The sequence below is a fragment of the Brassica rapa genome, chromosome A05 (assembly GCF_000309985.2).
Source record: "Brassica rapa cultivar Chiifu-401-42 chromosome A05, CAAS_Brap_v3.01, whole genome shotgun sequence".
In the NCBI taxonomy this organism is placed as follows: Eukaryota; Viridiplantae; Streptophyta; class Magnoliopsida; order Brassicales; family Brassicaceae; genus Brassica; species Brassica rapa.
Window position 1 is genome coordinate 2,880,025 of NC_024799.2, and position 17,408 is coordinate 2,897,432.

General features: G+C 40.6%; 4 protein-coding genes and 1 pseudogene across 4 annotated transcripts; 2 read left to right on the top strand and 3 right to left on the bottom strand.

Annotated features, from left to right (window-relative positions):
- Positions 1-2,534: 2,534 nt before the first annotated feature.
- Positions 2,535-5,165, top strand: LOC103866956 (abscisic acid receptor PYL6). The gene has a single exon (XM_009144973.3). The coding sequence runs from the start codon at positions 3,091-3,093 to the stop codon at positions 3,727-3,729; it is 639 nt and encodes a 212-aa protein (XP_009143221.1). The 5' UTR covers positions 2,535-3,090; the 3' UTR covers positions 3,730-5,165.
- A 935-nt stretch (positions 5,166-6,100) lies between these two features.
- On the bottom strand, positions 6,101-9,142 carry LOC103866957 (protein trichome birefringence-like 33). The gene is made up of 5 exons (XM_009144974.3): positions 7,790-9,142; positions 7,542-7,713; positions 7,261-7,460; positions 7,018-7,176; positions 6,101-6,637 (listed from the first exon to the last, which is right to left on the bottom strand). Exons 1-5 carry the CDS (start codon positions 8,203-8,205, stop codon positions 6,298-6,300), a joined length of 1,287 nt encoding a protein of 428 aa, XP_009143222.1. The 5' UTR covers positions 8,206-9,142; the 3' UTR covers positions 6,101-6,297.
- Positions 9,143-9,380: 238 nt separating this feature from the next.
- LOC103866959 (F-box protein At3g03040-like) lies at positions 9,381-10,261 on the bottom strand. Its single transcript, XM_033291910.1, has 2 exons — positions 10,040-10,261; positions 9,381-9,954 (listed from the first exon to the last, which is right to left on the bottom strand). Exons 1-2 carry the CDS (start codon positions 10,088-10,090, stop codon positions 9,616-9,618), a joined length of 390 nt encoding a protein of 129 aa, XP_033147801.1. The 5' UTR covers positions 10,091-10,261; the 3' UTR covers positions 9,381-9,615.
- LOC117134128 lies at positions 10,158-11,188 on the bottom strand (annotated as a pseudogene).
- A 992-nt stretch (positions 11,189-12,180) lies between these two features.
- LOC117134083 lies at positions 12,181-17,292 on the top strand. The gene has a single exon (XM_033291697.1). The coding sequence runs from the start codon at positions 12,181-12,183 to the stop codon at positions 17,290-17,292; it is 5,112 nt and encodes a 1,703-aa protein (XP_033147588.1).
- The last annotated feature ends 116 nt before the right edge of the window (positions 17,293-17,408 follow it).

A 17,408-nucleotide genomic window follows, 5' to 3' on the forward strand; every position in this document is an offset into this window, starting at 1 on the left:
TTCAGCTACATTATTTTTGTTATCTTGTATATCACGTTGTGAGGTGATTGAAATCCTCATCGAAGTTGAGTTTTTCTTTGCATTGTTGTTATCTGAACACTAGTTGAAATTTTCATTAATTTGGAAATTATAGATGCATTTTTTTCTAGTGGTAGTATAACTTACTAGGGAATTATTTTCAACAAATTTTTATTACATATTTTTGACCGGGTCATTCATTCATCATACGTACTACAATACAGCGTACGTCTTTTGTAAAATAATATCAAAATGATTGAAGTATCCTTACCATAATCCTAGAGGATATTTTTTGGTTGAAAGAGGAGGCAGTTCTGTCAAATACATGAACACATATATTTACTTTGTGCTGAATATACACTGCACAAGATGTATGTTACGTTTCTATCCAACGATGCTTTCAAGATTCGTCTGACGCATTAATTTGAGATTGATTGTCGGTACAACCCCAAACTTCATCATCGTTTATCATTCTCTGCTTTATGCCATTATTTCTTCACTAGATCATCATTACACCATCCCACTCTCGGTCTAAACAAAGAAACACTGATTTGTACGGTCATGTAATTTATGAAGAACAGACAAGGAAAGAGGGAAATTTTGAATTTATTTATTTTTCTTATTACCGCTAGTGTGCAAAATTGATTGTCATGGATGTAAATATAGAGTGGTATAATTCGGCAGAATATTCAGAAAAGGAAATACACATTTTCCACGTCATGTGATCTATGATTTATGAAGGATATGTTTTTAATGTAAGTGTTACCTAACCCGGAAGCTTATAAGATGAGCAATCTTTACATCGAGGACAGAACAAAAAACTGCAATTTGTAAACGTTTTCTTCTTATATTATAAAATGTTAGATTCAGTTAGTAGTTCAAATTGCTCGCTTATTCGTATTTGATCTAACAACTAGGACTAGTTGGGAATTTGTATAGTTGTACTTGTCCAGTTGCTGAAAATCCAGTGCATTGAATAACACTATTATTTTCCAAATTGTGTTTTGTTATTATGCCCACCACTCAAACTCAAGAGCAATATTTATTACATTTGAGTTGAATATAATTTGTGGAAGGAAACACACCAAAAAGTATTGTCTAATTCGAAATATTTGCTGACTTTAAGTTGGTTACTTTTAACAACTGCTTAGTTGATTTCAATCTAACTCGTCAAATATTCTGTTATTTTCTTTGTTGAAAAGAAAGCTGATTATTACTTTTAGTACTATCAATTAGCTCAAGTTGATACCAAGATGAGAAAAGATCATTGTGATGGACCCAGGACATACTACTTTCAGCAACTTGGAATATTCAAAGTGCAATAGTTATCTTTGGCCTGCAGGAAAAAATTTGCCGGTACAGTTAGAAGGTTCCATTGATATCGTACATCCACCAAGATATCCTATATTCGTACCAAAAATAAGTAGAGCTAAACCAATTCGACACATAGTGGTCATGTTTTAACATCCGGAGTATTAAGTTTCCTCGGTTCTAATATTTCTAGACTTAGTTTGCAAGCATTACTTTTGGCTACTTGTGAAAAGCATGCTTACATGCTTACATGCATGCCCATTCCTCGTGATGACAAGTACTGTACAGTACTAAGTATTAATGAACTCGGTCAATAATAGTGTTCCAAAAAAAAAAAAAAAACTCGGTCAATCCCTTATATATTAAAAAAGAAGCATTATAACATATTTTTGTAGACACGTGTCATCACCACAATCATTTCTAGAATCCTTAGAAAATATATTGGTCTATATAAATATATAATAATTTTTTATTAAACTAACCATAAATTAATCATGAATATTCTTCATTGTTTCTTTAAATAAAAATTACAGAATTACTTAATGTGGCTAAAATATATATGACAATTAATAATTTTGAATAATAAAGATTTGATAAAATTAGTCTATTCTCTATCATTTAAAAAAATTAACTTATTAAAATAAATTAAACAACTATATTAACTATATAACAAAAATTTAGATTTTTTAATATATATTATATTTTAAATTTTTTAAAACGACTATAGATGACTAAAGTTGTTAAAAATCTCACATTAAAATTTTTGTGATCCATGTTTAAAATTTATGTTATAACAAGATTCAAATGATTACGAAATTACATAAGTAGGAAGTCTCATTTAATAGATATTATATATATGTATATTAATATTTTTTAAAAATAAATTATATACCATATAAAATACATATGTATTTTAATTTCGAAAGTTGCTTTGAATTTTTTTGATAAACATTTTGAACAAATATTGACAACTTAATATTTAGATTTTAAACTTTGCATTGAATTTTTTAAAAATTATAAATTACTAAGACTATTAAACATCCTATAAAAAATTTTTTTATAAAAAAATACAAATGATCAAAAATAATATGAGTATAAAATATTTTTTAACATATGTCAATATTAAAAATGTACTATTTATCTATATTAATATCATTTAAACTTAATTTTATACCATATAAAATAGAAAAAGTGTTTGTATGAATTAATAAAATTTATTTATGTATTTACATCAATTTAATTATATACGTAACATTTACTAAATTTTTAATTATTCAATATATATTTATAATTTCATAATAGGTAAAAAAACATATAATACATAAGAGTAATTTATATATAATATTCATTCCGTGTAAAGCGCAGATCTTAGTCTTTGGTTTTAGTTTAGTAACCAAGTAAAAACAAAGTTCAAATAACTAACCGGTTATACTATCCATAGATTGGAACCGGTCGGTTCTGTATATATAATGAAATTTTTTTTTTTTTTTGAACACCGAGAGATAATGTCTTCTGTAAAAATACAAACTCCAAACAAATCCCAAGTGGACAACCGACGAACCCACACAAGCTAAACCTCTCTCTTTCTTCATCCGGCTATTGTCCAAATACACTTCCATTATTTATATTTCTACACCCTCCTCCTTATATTTATATATATAGAAATATCTCATTACAACATCTCATTACACCCTCCTCCTCTTTCTTCTTTTAAGAGAGAGAGACAGAACCATAGAATAGTGAGAGAAGAAAATACAAAAAATGCCAACGTCGCTACAGTTTCAAAGATCTTCCTCCGCCGCAGAAACATCCAACGCCACCGTCAGCTCTTATCACCACCACCATAAACAGATTCATAAAGTGAGCCTCACGCGTGGGATGGCTGATGTGCCGGAGCACGTGGAGATTTTCCACACCCACGTGGTTAGTCCCTCTCAGTGCTTCTCCGTCGTGGTGCAAGACGTGGACGCTTCGGCTTCCGCCGTCTGGTCGATTCTCAGTCGCTTTGAACACCCTCAAGCGTACAAACACTTCGTTAAGAGCTGTCACGTGGCTGTTGGAGACGGCCGAGAGGTTGGGTCGGTGAGAGAGGTCCGAGTTGTCTCGGGTCTCCCCGCCGCGTTCAGCTTAGAGAGACTCGAGATCATGGACGATGATCGCCATGTCATCAGCTTCAGCGTCGTGGGTGGGGACCACAGGCTTCAGAACTACAGGTCGGTGACGACGGTGCACGAGTGTTCGTCGACGGAGGACGGTAAAAAGAGGGCACGTGTTGTGGAGTCATACGTCGTTGACGTACCGGCAGGTAACGATAAGGAAGAGACTTGCAGCTTCGCAGATACTATTGTACGTTGCAACTTGCACTCGCTGGCTAAACTCGCCGAGAACAAGCCTAAATAATCGTAATCACGTTTGTTTAGTTATTTTGTTTTGTTTTCTATAATATTTAACTATATGTATTCTCTCTATCATCTTTTTTTTTTCTCTAGGTGAGTTTTGAACTTTTGGTTGTAGATTAGTTAATAACTATCGTCCGGGAGTTTTAGAAACTACAAAATAGTGGTTTTGGTTTTTCGAAGTTAGGGTTTCAGGGTTTGTTAAATGTTAGTTTACCCTTAAGACCATTTCTTCATGATGAACGCTTTTGTTTAGTGTATTGTAGCTTTATTATAAACGAAACACTGATTTGTTTAGTTTCTTTTTTCTTCGTAATATTCTTCTTGCCCAGTTACTTACTTTACATATGTATGAGGTTCACTTAATCATGCACGAAACAATACAATGATTCAGCTAATGAGTATTGTTTGATATTTCCGATTATATCACCAACAATTTGATTAAAGATAGTCACTGGCATAATTACTAATATACATACTAGAGATCTGAAATTTTTGTGGGCAATCAGGAAAACCAGGTGCTGTTTCATATGATCCGCTTTTCTTTTATCTCAAGATAGTCATTAAAGTATAACTATGTAATGTAAAGTATTAACCATACATAGTTTGCACTCTCTTAAAATGCAGAAAAAATATACACTACTTATCTATTCGTCTTTGTAATTGAAGTACTAATCATTAGTTATACAATATCAATCCTAAGGAAATGACAACAATTCAGGATATACTCGAACCAATGTGTAATCTATCTTGAATTTTACTGTAGATATTTAACAAATTTTATTTATGTAAATGGCCATATGTAATACTGAAATTTGGCATTTAGCAAAGGAGATTACATCATTATATTTTCTCCTAATTTCATAACTTAATATTTCAAATAATTTATCGTTTATCAACCAATTTTCCATTAATACATAAATGGTTTTGTTTTTATCCACCAAAATTAAAATTAATCCTAATTTTATTCACTAAAGTAATAAAATTTCCTCGGGTCTTTTTTTATTTTTTGGAATGCGTGAACCGTTACAATACTTCAAATGTCAAAATTATTACTCTCCTGGTGTTTTCCTCGTCCTATATATATCTCATGAAGAACAGGGTAAGAAACATAAAAAAGTAACTTTGTAATATAATCGCCTTGTTTGATACAAAGAATCCAACGAACAAGATGAAAAGACCATCTTTACCAAAAAAAAAAAAAAAAAAAATGAAAAGACCATTCTTTCAAAGTTTCCAAAGGCAATATGAGAAGTTACTTTGTAATTAACTAGTTACAATTTTTTTTTTTGCTTTAAAACTAGTTACGATTTTCAGGCTTGGGAAACCAAATTCAACATTGAGTACCTATATATAAATGTATGATCGTACGTAAAACGCAAGTTGGGTGTAAGAAAATCCAACTTGTTATAGAAAAAAAAAACAAAGCCATGCAAGTTGTTACTATTATTTAACACCTTTTAAATATATTCCAAAAATAAAATAATGATAAGATAAGAAACAAATTGAGTATATCTGATGATTAATTATTATCATAATGAGTACAAATATGTAAACATTGTCAGGAAAGAATTACAAGTTGAGGCGCAAGTTGGCAAGGAGGCCTATTAATGTTTTTTCCTCTTTGGGTCGTTTGTAAATGACATTTAAACCCACCCACCTTTCTTATCTTGTTGATGACTTACATACTATGTATCATTGTTTTACTTACACTTTTACGTTTTTAACTAAGAAAATTTCAGAATCGTCCCTCGAATAAAAAATATAAAAATCGTTTCTTATAGTTTCTTATAGAAACTGTTTTTTTTTATATTTCCCTAAGAATTATATCCTAAAAAATCCTAGATAATGATGCTCTCAGCTGAAAAGTATAAAAAAAAAAATCAAATTATGTGTTAAGAATTCTGACTAAAAGACCGGAGTTAATCATGGTACAACTTAGCTAGGCCCATGCATAAAAATTGTGATGACGTACATAGATGTGATCTCTAATACAGATTTATTCTTTAAAAAGCTGCAACCATGCATAAAACTGTGATGACGTACATACTACATAGCTGTGATCTCTGATACAAACTCATTCTTTTAAAAAGCAACCGAGAATGTTCATATTTTCTCATACAGTCCTAGCTGGACTACTTTTTTATATTTTAAATACACATTTTTATCAAAAATTTAAATACACTTAAATGAAAATGTAACTACAAATATCTTTATAGCCAGTATCCATATGACTGTCTGAAAAAAGCAAACCAAATTAAATATGCCTACCCTCCGCTTAACTTGACCGTGGATAAACATTTTTAACGTAAGTTTTTAGCTTCAAATGCAATATTGCAACTTTGGTTTAGAAGCATCTCAGTGCGAGACTGATGTAACGTTGAAAAAAAAAACAAAGTTATCTTCCAATGCAAGAGCATCGAATCAATACCCTTTTGTCTTATAACCACAACGAGTCAATATAAATTCAATGACTACATTTTACAATTTCTCGACAAGGCCTCTTTCCACACTAAAAGACAAAAACAAAACGGTATCTTTCTTCAAACCTAAGACATGTTTTCTTTGCTTCTCAAGGATAGAAAAGTTTAGCAAATAGAAGTTCATTCCAAGTATCTTGAAGGCCAGGCAAGCACCAGTGCACACAATCCGCATAGCTCGTAGGATTCTCTAGCTGCTCCGTCGTAAGTGGACTCCACTGCTTCTTGTATATCGAAGTGTGCGCATCTTTCCTATAGTTTGACATCTGCGTTATGTTCAGTAACGTTATCGGTGTTTTCGATCTCCCAAACACTTCTCCAATCACTTTCATTATGCTTTTCCGACAATCTGAGCCCCAGTAGTTTGGATCTTCTATTAGTGCTGTCTGGTTATAGCAGTTCTGTCCCGGTTCACCTCCCCAATCTATGCCCCTGAAACAATCATAAAACCAAAACAAAACAAAATCAATAAACCTCTAAGACCATCTCCAAAATAGAATAACTTTATAATAGAGTTGAATGATATTTTATTTTAAAATAGAAAATAGAGTTATGAACAAAAAAATAAAACGATTACACTACAAATAGAGTAAATTTATTTTTTTACTCTATTATAGAGTGATGATGAAAATGTCCTAACCAACTGGTTTCTTGCCAAGAAAGAAACAATACTTTTGATACTTAAGTTAGTATAACTAAGCAATTCGTGGAGCCTATAGCTAAACGTATTGTAACAAAGCTGGATAATTAATCACTCGTTGGTATCTATTTATGAGCTAAACATCTGTATTAGAACTGTCAAAGCCACTAACTTGGCATGAGTTGGAGACATGCTTGTGAAGAAAACCCTAGTTTTCTTACGATCCATATTGTTCTTCACCCATCTCAACATGCTCTTCATCCCCATCCTATAAGCATCTTCAGTAGAAACCTCTGTGATAACCTTCTCTTTATCTTCAAACGATCCTTGCCTATACACAAACCAAACTTCAGAAGCCATTCAAATATGATTTATATCCATATAATTATTTTTTTTTTAAATTAAAAATGGTTACAGTATCTTCATCTTCAAGCCAGTCATCCACCATAGATAAGTATTGAAGACGATTATATCAACGTTTTTCCAATGACGACCGTGTTTGTTGATTGACCCTTTCCTCACAACCCTATCTGATATTCTATGGACAATAGCATCATCTGAGTTTGATTCTAGAAGAAACGGTGCCCAATAGAACTCTATCGTCGCGTTATACTCCTGCAGATAGAGAGAATAAACTCTTGAAACTAGGTCAAAAATATTCCCACGCATTGGATAAACCCTAGTTTAAGTATGTACCTTGGCAGTGAAGACAGTGAGGGAACCAGTAGTTTTAATGGATTTCTGATCATCAGGGATGACACGATGAAGAAGACAGATCATTGATACAAACATGCCACGGTTTAACGAGTCTCCTACGTACATCATCCTCTTCCCTCTCAGTGTTTCCAACATCAACGTGGCGTTGAAACTATGAAACAGAGGAAACAGAGCAGCAACACGTCAGAAACAGAGGAAACAGAGTGATATAGAGGGAAAGAGCTTACGAGGGAAGATCGCAGTGATTAGGTTGCCACCGCCAGAACTGGTAATCTTTGTCGGGACGTCCGCGTTCTTGACACGTAAGCTGAGGTTGGATGTACGGACACTCCCATTCCTCGTACTGTGGTCGGGAAGCTTCATCTCTCACCCATTTTCCGCTAAAGACGTCACAGTTTTCCTCTGTTTTGCCAATAGCAAACGCAAGCTTCTCTGCTTTCTTGTTACTAGGTTTTGGAGAAGGTTGGAAGGCAAAAGTGGGTTCAAGCTGGCCAAAGATGCACATGAAGTCTTCACCATAGAGAACACAGACGAAGAGGATGAATGTTAAGAGTGTGAAGAGGTAAGGAGAGAGACGTTTTTTTCTTGGAAGTGAAGGAGAAAGGGAAGAAGAAGTGAAGGACATTGGTGATGAAGGTTTCATGTTTTAGGATTGAGAATGATTGAGTGTCTTTAAATGTGATTTCGGTACTCAAAATGTGACAATTAGTATTAGGACAAGAGAAGTTAAGAAATTAAGAAATGAACACTTTGGGTTCTTGATGATCTCATTCTACTCAGCCTGCAAATAATATGTGGAAAGACTATGCCAAAAGATGAGTATTGTACAAGGATTAGGTAGTTTATAATATGCTTAAGATTATATTTGGTGATGAAAATTTGTGAATACGCAAAATAATAATAATACTTAAGGTGATGAGTAGGTAAATGTTGACGCAACAGTGGTTGCCTTGCTTCCTAACTAATGATTTTTTTTCATAAGATTATAGTTCATTTATCTGCTAATGACAAATTAACAAGGTTTTTATATATATATTAATTAATCAAGTTCATGGTTGTATCCTCTAACAAGCAAAAATGTAAGTGTCGGTTTGTATTTTAGTATTTGTGTTCCTATAAACAAAAACTTAACATTATATGGGATGATGATTAATAGAGGTGAGGAAAGTGTAAACTTTTCTTGGCTTTGAAGCTAAGTGTCCTTGAGGTGTTTTCATACCATATGATGGACTTGTAAAGATGGCATATCATTGTCTTTCACTTTAGTCCTATGTTACTTAGAAAACAATATAAAACAAATTTTAGTAATAAATACATATATGTAGTGGTAAAGAGTTCAATATGAAATGAAGAGTGGAGTTGGTTGAGAATTTGTTGGGATTTCAAGCTCAAGTAGTTGGCTCTCAATGTTCTTTGTACACAATCTTCACCTAACAAACTACTAAGCCGATGTTTGTCTAAATTGTACAAAGTTCAGCTCTAAGGAGACCTTAGAAGGCAAAAATGTTATGCCGATTGAACCGGTCCAGGCCTAGCAGAACCGACTCTAGAAAGACTAGTCCAAAACATGGTAACCTTAGCTGACCAATCTGCATCAGCCGTCTAAATCTAAAGACCAAAAATGACATGTTTGACAGATTCGGCTCAGCTAGATCTCGGCCCTAACCATCCAAGATCAAAAAAAAAAAAAGAAGATTCGATTCATTTAAACTTTGATCCATTGCAACGTCTCTACTAGTCAGTGATCGTTTAACATAATGTCAGAAAGAAAAAGAAGGTTCTGTCCCCACACGCTTTATATAGTATGCAAGAATATAATGGAAAGAACATACGTTTAAACATCAACCTCAAGAAACTGTCACAACAATCTCTAGATGAACAAGATTCTTCTGTTTCTTTTGAGATCTATGACATGACAAGATAAAAAACGAGAGGCACTTTTTTTATAGCAGTTCAAGCAAGCAAGCAAGAAGAAGAAACTACAGTAGTTCTAGACGGTTAATTAATCACAAACTTAAACTAGAAGATGGTTTTGCTTTTCAGCCACACTTCTTCATACGCAAAGAACATCGCCCACCATGATTTTAACATTGCATCTCGATCTCGATGACTTGTTGTAAAGTTGGAACATGTCCAAGACACGTTTAGAAACTCCGTGGTTTTCTTCTAGCTCTGTAGTAGGACTATTCTCCTCTTCTTGAACATAGACCCTCATCTCCTCCAAACATGGCAAATAGTCCAAGAAAAGCTTTATCATCACCGTTCCTCCAAACCCGTGAATCTTCACCACTTTTACTGGACAACATCCAAGTGAAGGTCCTCTGCGCTGCCTATAAAAGCAGCCACAACCACCCCCGCACATATACGTCACATCATCGTGCATGAGACCCCCCTAAAAGGCACCAAGGAGAACTAACTATAAGAAGAGAGACTCAAAAGTAGTATCAAAAGTAGGAACTGATCTATTTTTTGCTTACCTCAATGACTAGAGTTTCTAAACATGGACAGTTCCCTAGAAGACCTGGCATTGCTTGCCATCCGCAACCCTTGTCACTCTTAATAGCTAACGATTTATAAAACGGCCTAACTCTATCGTTAGGGTCTTGAGGCTTGCACTTGACACTGTCACATCCCTATCTCTCCACCCTACATTAACCAGAATCAACTCCTCAAGAGAAGGCATGGCACGAAGCAAACTCTCAAACTCTTTAGGACAAACCCCAACCAGAGTCAAGAGCTAGAGTTTCAGCTTAACCAGTGTGCTGCACTTTGGAGAGAGCTGGTAGCTGACACCACTTGTTAGGTCGAGGTCAGAGACACCACGAGCTAACGCATTGCTGATCCAACCATCCACACGAGCTGTGTCATCCACGGTAGGGCACTTGAGGGAGAGTTTCTTTAGTGGAGAGCCCTGCAACGTCAAAACTCTATCCACAAAGTGTGTGAAGCTCTGTATGATTTCTCGCCTGTAGAGTTTACCATATTGGGGATGGAGGAACACAGGGTGGTCGTCGATGGTGAGAGAAGGGACGAATGCAAGAAGGTTGCGCCACCTTTTGGCGAGAATGGATGTCAAAGCAGCTTCCTTTGTGGTGAGGAAAGATTTCTCGCCTGTAGAGTTTACCATATTGGGGATGGAGGAACACAGGGTGGTCGTCGATGGTGAGAGAAGGGACGAATGCAAGAAGGTTGCGCCACCTTTTGGCGAGAATGGATGTCAAAGCAGCTTCCTTTGTGGTGAGGAAAGAGAGTATGTGACAAAGAACCTCGTCTGGTAGATTGCTTACACGATCCATCTCTCTTCTCTGCAACACACACGAAACAAAAGAGAGTAGATAAAGTGTTGGGGATGGATTTAACCCATCCACAAAGCCCATCGAACAAAGGGCCCAATCCAGCAGATCGAGTCGGCCTCGGCTCGGAAGCCGATTCTCGAGGTATCGGCTTAGCCAGGAAATGCTGTTAGTCGAAGCGGAGAGCAAACGGAGCGGGACCGATCGACTAAGCGGTTCAGAGCGAGCATCTCCTAGTCAGGCCCGAAAGGCCGACAAGGCCCAATCGGTAAAAGGAGATTAGGTTAAGGTAATCGAACAGAGTATAAAAGGAGAGGAAAGCAAAGGAGAAAGGCATCGGCTACACAAACTTAGCGGCGAGATTAGGGTTTATCATCCGTACAATCATCTCTCTGCTATTTGTACTTTTCCGGTTTAAGCTCTCACGAGCTCCGGCTTGCTTTTACTTTCTCCACCTTTGTAACATCATCTCGAAATCTAATAAACGCCTCTGTTCGACCCATTTTTAATATTGTTTACTTCACCCGAGACCAAACTCACCTTAAACAATTGGCGCCCACCGTGGGGCAGAACAGACCCAGCGTTTCTAGACCGATATGACCACCGGAGGTACGAACCCAGATACCTCAGGAGAGGAGCCGGCACTCACGCCTCCTCCGCCTCCTCCCCTCCTCTCGTCGGAATTCATGAGTTCAGTCATAGCCCGACTTGCTCATCAAGAAGAAGTTCAGAAGACGACGAATGATCAGCTCGCCGCCATTGTCGCTGCTCTTAGCGCCTCCACCGGCAACTCACAACCGCTCCGTCGTTACCTCTTCAATACAAACCCTCCTACTCCGGCAGAAGGACGAACGACGAACCCAGTCGATCCCACTCTTCAACTCGCGAAAACCCTAGCCGCCGATGCTTCTCCTACGGCGTCAGATCCATCGACTGTCCGAGAAATCGCTGAGCTTAAACTAAATTTCCAACAAATGAGTTCGAGGATCCACCAAGCAACGAGCGCAGTACCCGAGATTGACAGTGTCATCGCATCAACATCGCGTACTCCTTTCACCGAGGAACTGACGGAGGTCAAACTCCGAAAGATGGACAAGTTGCGTCTTCCGGAATACAAACCAGGAGGAGATCCCGTCGAGCATTTGACAGCTTTTAATATTGCGGTAGCGAGGGCCTGACTCGCCCCCGATGAAAGAGACGCGGGATACTGCCAACTTTTCATTGAAACACTCAACGAGCAAGCCTTAACCTGGTTCTCGGGACTCGAAGAGAATTCAATTAGAAGCTTCAAAGAGCTCTCCTCGGCTTTTCTCAAGACTTACATCATGTTCACCAAGCGTGAAGCAACGGCTTCGACTCTCTGGAACCTCAAGCAAACGAAGGACCAGAATCTTCGTGATTACATGGAACGTTTTAAGTCGGTCGTGTCAAGAATCAATATCCCAGACCACATCGCCGTCGATGCCTTGAGGAACAATCTCCTTGTGGAATGTAAGTTCCGAGAAGATCTCTATCGATGCACCGCCACGACGTTGCAAGATGCCGTTGCTCGTTCTCACAACTTCATTCGTATGGAAGAACACACTAAAGCGATCTTGAGCAAGCACAACTCGGCGAAGCCATCAGCGCCTAAAAACGCTGCCACAGCTCACGCCGAACCTCGTCAACATGCTCCAAGTGACAAAAACAACCGTAAGAACGGCCTCCTTTACGTCGTCGACGAAAATGGGAAGAAGTGGAACACCTTTCATCGGGAAACCGATCCTCCAAGTGAATCCCCCCGAGCAACGGTGCCAGCCACGGTCGCCCAGGTCGATTCGGCAGCAGGATCCTCCCGGACCCCACCAGGGCTTACTAAATCGTGCAAACTCCACGGTGTAAAAGGTCACGACACTTCAGAGTGCAAAACACTTTTTGCGCAATTCCTCTCCTCACTCGAAAGCGGTGAAATTAAGATCCCTCCTCCGAAGCCAAAAAGCGAGAACAGTTGGAGCAGAAACAAGGACAGGAAAAATCAGCGAAAAAATCAAGCAAAACCGCGTCAAGACGACCAAAAGCCAAAGGTCGCCGAGCAAATCCCACATCAAGATGATGATGGTGACGCCTCAGCTGACGAAGATCCGCCAGCAGCCAGACAAAGGATTGAAGTCATTCGAGCCCAACCGGAGTCCTCATCAGACGAAAAGAGCGATCTCGAGGAAGCCCTCGCCCCGTTGGACTTACGCGTACTCCTCAAACGAAAGACCACGTCGACGAATGACAAGACTCCCGGATCTTCCGATCTCCGAGTCAAGCTCAATGCTAAAAGAACTAAGCATTCGCTGAGCCCAGGATCTTCACTGGCAACTACGGACGGCAATCCTATCGTCGATCTACGCGATCAGCTTAACGCGCGAGTCAGCGATCTGCGTGCAAAGCTGGACCACAAAAAGGCCGGGTCGCCGAAAGAAAGCGAAGACCTCCGAGCTCTTCTCACCAGGAAGCAATCAAGTGTCAGGCCGCGGATCAACGTGATTAGGGGAGGATCTCCACCTTGCGGGGATTCCGTACGAGCGGTCAAAGATCACCGACGAATGGTGGACACCTCGCAGCGCTGGCCGCAGAAGTTCCCAACTGATCTCCCAATCTCCTTCTCAACTGAAGACCTTGTCGGAGTAAATTTTCCTCACAACGATCCTCTTCTCGTCGTTTTAGCTATCGATAAGTACGACGTCACCAAAGTGCTGATCGATACTGGCAGCTCGGTTGATATCATTTTTCGCGAAACTCTCGTAAAAATGGGAATCGACTTAAAAGACGTGAAACCGTCTTCTAGGACTCTCACCGGCTTTAACGGTTCTTCCGAAGTAATCATGGGAACTATCCGTCTCTCGGTACAAGCAGAGGGAGTAGCTCGGATGGTCAAGTTCTCGGTAGTCAGCACCAAGGCTCCCTACCACGTGATACTAGGCACTCCATGGTTGTACTCCATGCGTGCGATCGCATCCACGTACCATCAGTGCGTCAAATTCCCGGGAATGTATGGCACGATTAAGACAGTGAGAGGAGATCAACGGGCCGCACGAGATCTCTTAATCGCCACGGTCAAACTGCAGCGATCTCAGTCACTAGTCAACTCAATCTCCCCTCCTATCAGCAAGATCTGCCCACAAAAAGAAGAGATGCTCGAAGTCCCAGTCGACGAATCGGATCCAAGTAAAGTGCTACGAGTAGGCGCTTATCTATCGGACGAGATGCAACGTGATATCACGGATTTCCTGAAGCAAAACTTGTCTACCTTTGCTTGGTCGATGACTGACATGCAGGGAATCGACCAGTCCATCACGACTCACGAGCTAAACGTAGACCCAAATATTAAGCCCATCCGACAGAAGAGACGAAAGTTGGATCCCGAAAGATCCAAAGCAGTTGTCGAGGAAGTCGAGCGCTTACTAAGCGCGGGCTCGATAGCAGAAGTTCGTTACCCGGAATGGCTCGCTAACCCGGTGGTTGTCAAGAAGAAAAACGGCAAGTGGCGCATGTGCGTCGATTTTACTGACCTCAACAAAGCCTGCCCAAAAGACAGCTACCCCCTTCCGAACATCGACAGACTTGTCGAATCAACTGCCGGCAATGAAATGCTCACGTTTATGGACGCTTTCTCGGGATACAACCAGATCATGATGCATCCCGATGATCGAGAGAAGACGTCGTTCATAACGGATCGAGGAACTTACTGCTACAAAGTAATGCCCTTCGGGCTGAAGAACGCCGGTGCGACGTACCAGCGACTTGTCAACCGCATGTTCGCTAAACAGCTCGGTACAACGATGGAAGTGTACATCGATGACATGCTCGTCAAATCAGTCCGAGCAAACGACCACCTGGCACATTTAAGGGAGTGTTTCGACATCCTAAACGCGTACAAGATGAAGCTAAACCCGGCCAAATGCACCTTCGGGGTATCGTCCGGAGAATTCCTTGGCTACATAGTGACGCAGCGGGGAATCGAAGCAAACCCGAAGCAAATATCAGCTGTCCTTGATCTCCCCAGTCCGAGAAACTGCCGAGAAGTCCAGCGACTAACAGGCCGAATCGCAGCACTTAATCGTTTCATCTCCCGATCCACCGATAAATGTCTCCCATTCTATGATCTCCTCCGAGGAAACAAAAAATTCATTTGGGACGATAAATGTGAGGAGGCTTTTAATCAGCTCAAACATTACCTTACGACGCCTCCTATCCTGGCTAAGCCAGACATAGGCGACGTTTTATCTCTCTACATTGCGGTCTCGTCTGCCGCAGTCAGCAGCGTACTAATCAAGGAAGACCGAGGAGAACAACGACCTGTTTTCTACATGAGTAGAAGGATGACCGGACCAGAGACCCGGTACCCGACACTTAAAAAGATGGCCCTGGCCGTCGTCGAATCAGCGGGGAAACTCCGCCCCTATTTTCAGTCACACTCGGTAGAAGTTCTCACCGACCAGCCGCTCAGAACTGTCTTGCAGAACACTAACAGAGCTGGCCGCCTTACCAAGTGGGCGATCGAACTCGGAGAGCTCGACATCACCTACAAGTGTAGAACTGCCGCTAAGGCCCAAGTCCTCGCCGATTTCCTCGTGGAGTTATCTCCGGAACTCGCTCAGGATTTGGAAACTTCAGATTCGACCTGGATCCTGCATGTCGACGGTTCCTCGACAAACAAAGGCTCTGGAGCAGGAGTTCAACTTCAATCCCCGTCAGGAGAACTTATTCGACAGTCGTTCGGTTTCGGTTTCCCAGCGTCGAACAACGAGGCGGAGTATGAGTCACTCATCGCCGGTCTTCGCCTCGCCAAAGCAGTCAAGGCTAAGCGGCTCAGTGCATACTGCGACTCGCAGCTCGTCGCCAGTCAGTTCAGCGGTGATTACGATGCGCGCAACGATAGAATGGATGCTTACCTCCGAGTCGTACAGTCGTTAGCTAAAGAGTTCGAATTCTTCGAGCTCACAAAGGTTCCCTGCGGAGAAAATGTATGTGCCGATGCATTAGCAGCACTCGGAAGCAAGCTCCGCGATCAAGTCAAAAGGACTATTCCAATCCATCGAATCGAGAAACCAAGTATCGACATCTCAACGGAATCGGCTAACTTCGTCACCACGGAATCCGAAACAACGTCCTTATCTGAAACCAACGACGACTCCGAGATGACAGAACAAGATCAACTGATACCAGATTGGAGGACTGAATTCATTCAGTATCTCACCAAGGGCACGCTTCCCACTGATAAATGGGCCGCAAGACGACTAAAGCGACGCAGCGCGCACTACGTCGTCATGGAAGAAGAACTCCACCGGGTAACAGCTAACAAGGTTCTCCTCAAATGCATTTTCGCCGAGCAAACACAGTTAGTAATGGCAGAAACTCACGAAGGAGCGGGTGGAAACCACTCTGGAGGTCGGTCACTAGCCTTGAAAATTCGGAACTTGGGATTCTTCTGGCCAACTATGAATACCGACTGCGAAGCATATGCCCGTCGATGCGACAAATGCCAACGACACGCTCCAAGTATCCACAGCCCAACCGAGCTACTGCGAACTTCCGCAGCACCTTACCCATTTATGCGATGGGGGATGGATATCATCGGACCAATGCCGAATTCTCGCCAACGTCGCTTCGTGCTGGTATTGACCGACTATTTCACCAAATGGATTGAAGCAGAAGCCTTCGCGCAGGTTACAGAGAAGGAGGTTCGCGGCTTCGTTTGGAAGAACATTATCTGTCGCCACGACCTACCATACGAGATCGTGACGGACAACGGATCACAGTTTATGGCCGGAAATTTTAAAGATTTCTGCAACAAGTGGAACATCCGACTAAGCCCGTCAACGCCGAGGTATCCTCAAGAAAACGGACAAGCAGAATCTTCGAATAAGATTATCATCGACGGAATCAAGAAGCGCCTTGATCTCAAAAAGGGACATTGGGCCGACGAACTCGACGGCGTGCTCTGGTCGCATCGAACAACCCCCCGAGGAGCAACAAAATCTACTCCCTTCTCACTCGCTTACGGGATGGAGGCGATGGCTCCGGCCGAGGTCAATGTAACGAGTCTCCGCCGGTCCAAGATGCCTCAGCACGTTGAGCTTAACCAAGAGATGCTGCTAGATGCCCTCGATGGGCTAGAAGAGAAGCGCGACCAAGCCTTACTTCGGATCCAGAATTACCAAAACCAAATCGAGAGCTACTACAACAAGAAGGTCCGCTCGCGTCCTCTCGAGCTCGGTGATCTGGTTATGAGAAAAGTCTTCGAGAACACCAAAGAACCCAACGCTGGAAAACTCGGCGCGAATTGGGAAGGACCATATAAGATCACTCAAGTCGTCAAACCAGGAGTATACCGACTCGAGACTTCCCGCGGAGAAGCAGTCCCACGAGCTTGGAACTCCATGCATCTTCGTCGTTTTTACTCGTAAAATGAGTAACTTTTAAGAGCGAGTAAAATGATCTACATCACCTTTTTACTCGCCTCAAAAAGAAAAAAAAAAAAAAAAAAAAAAAAACCCGAGTAGATGCACCCTACGGTCACTTC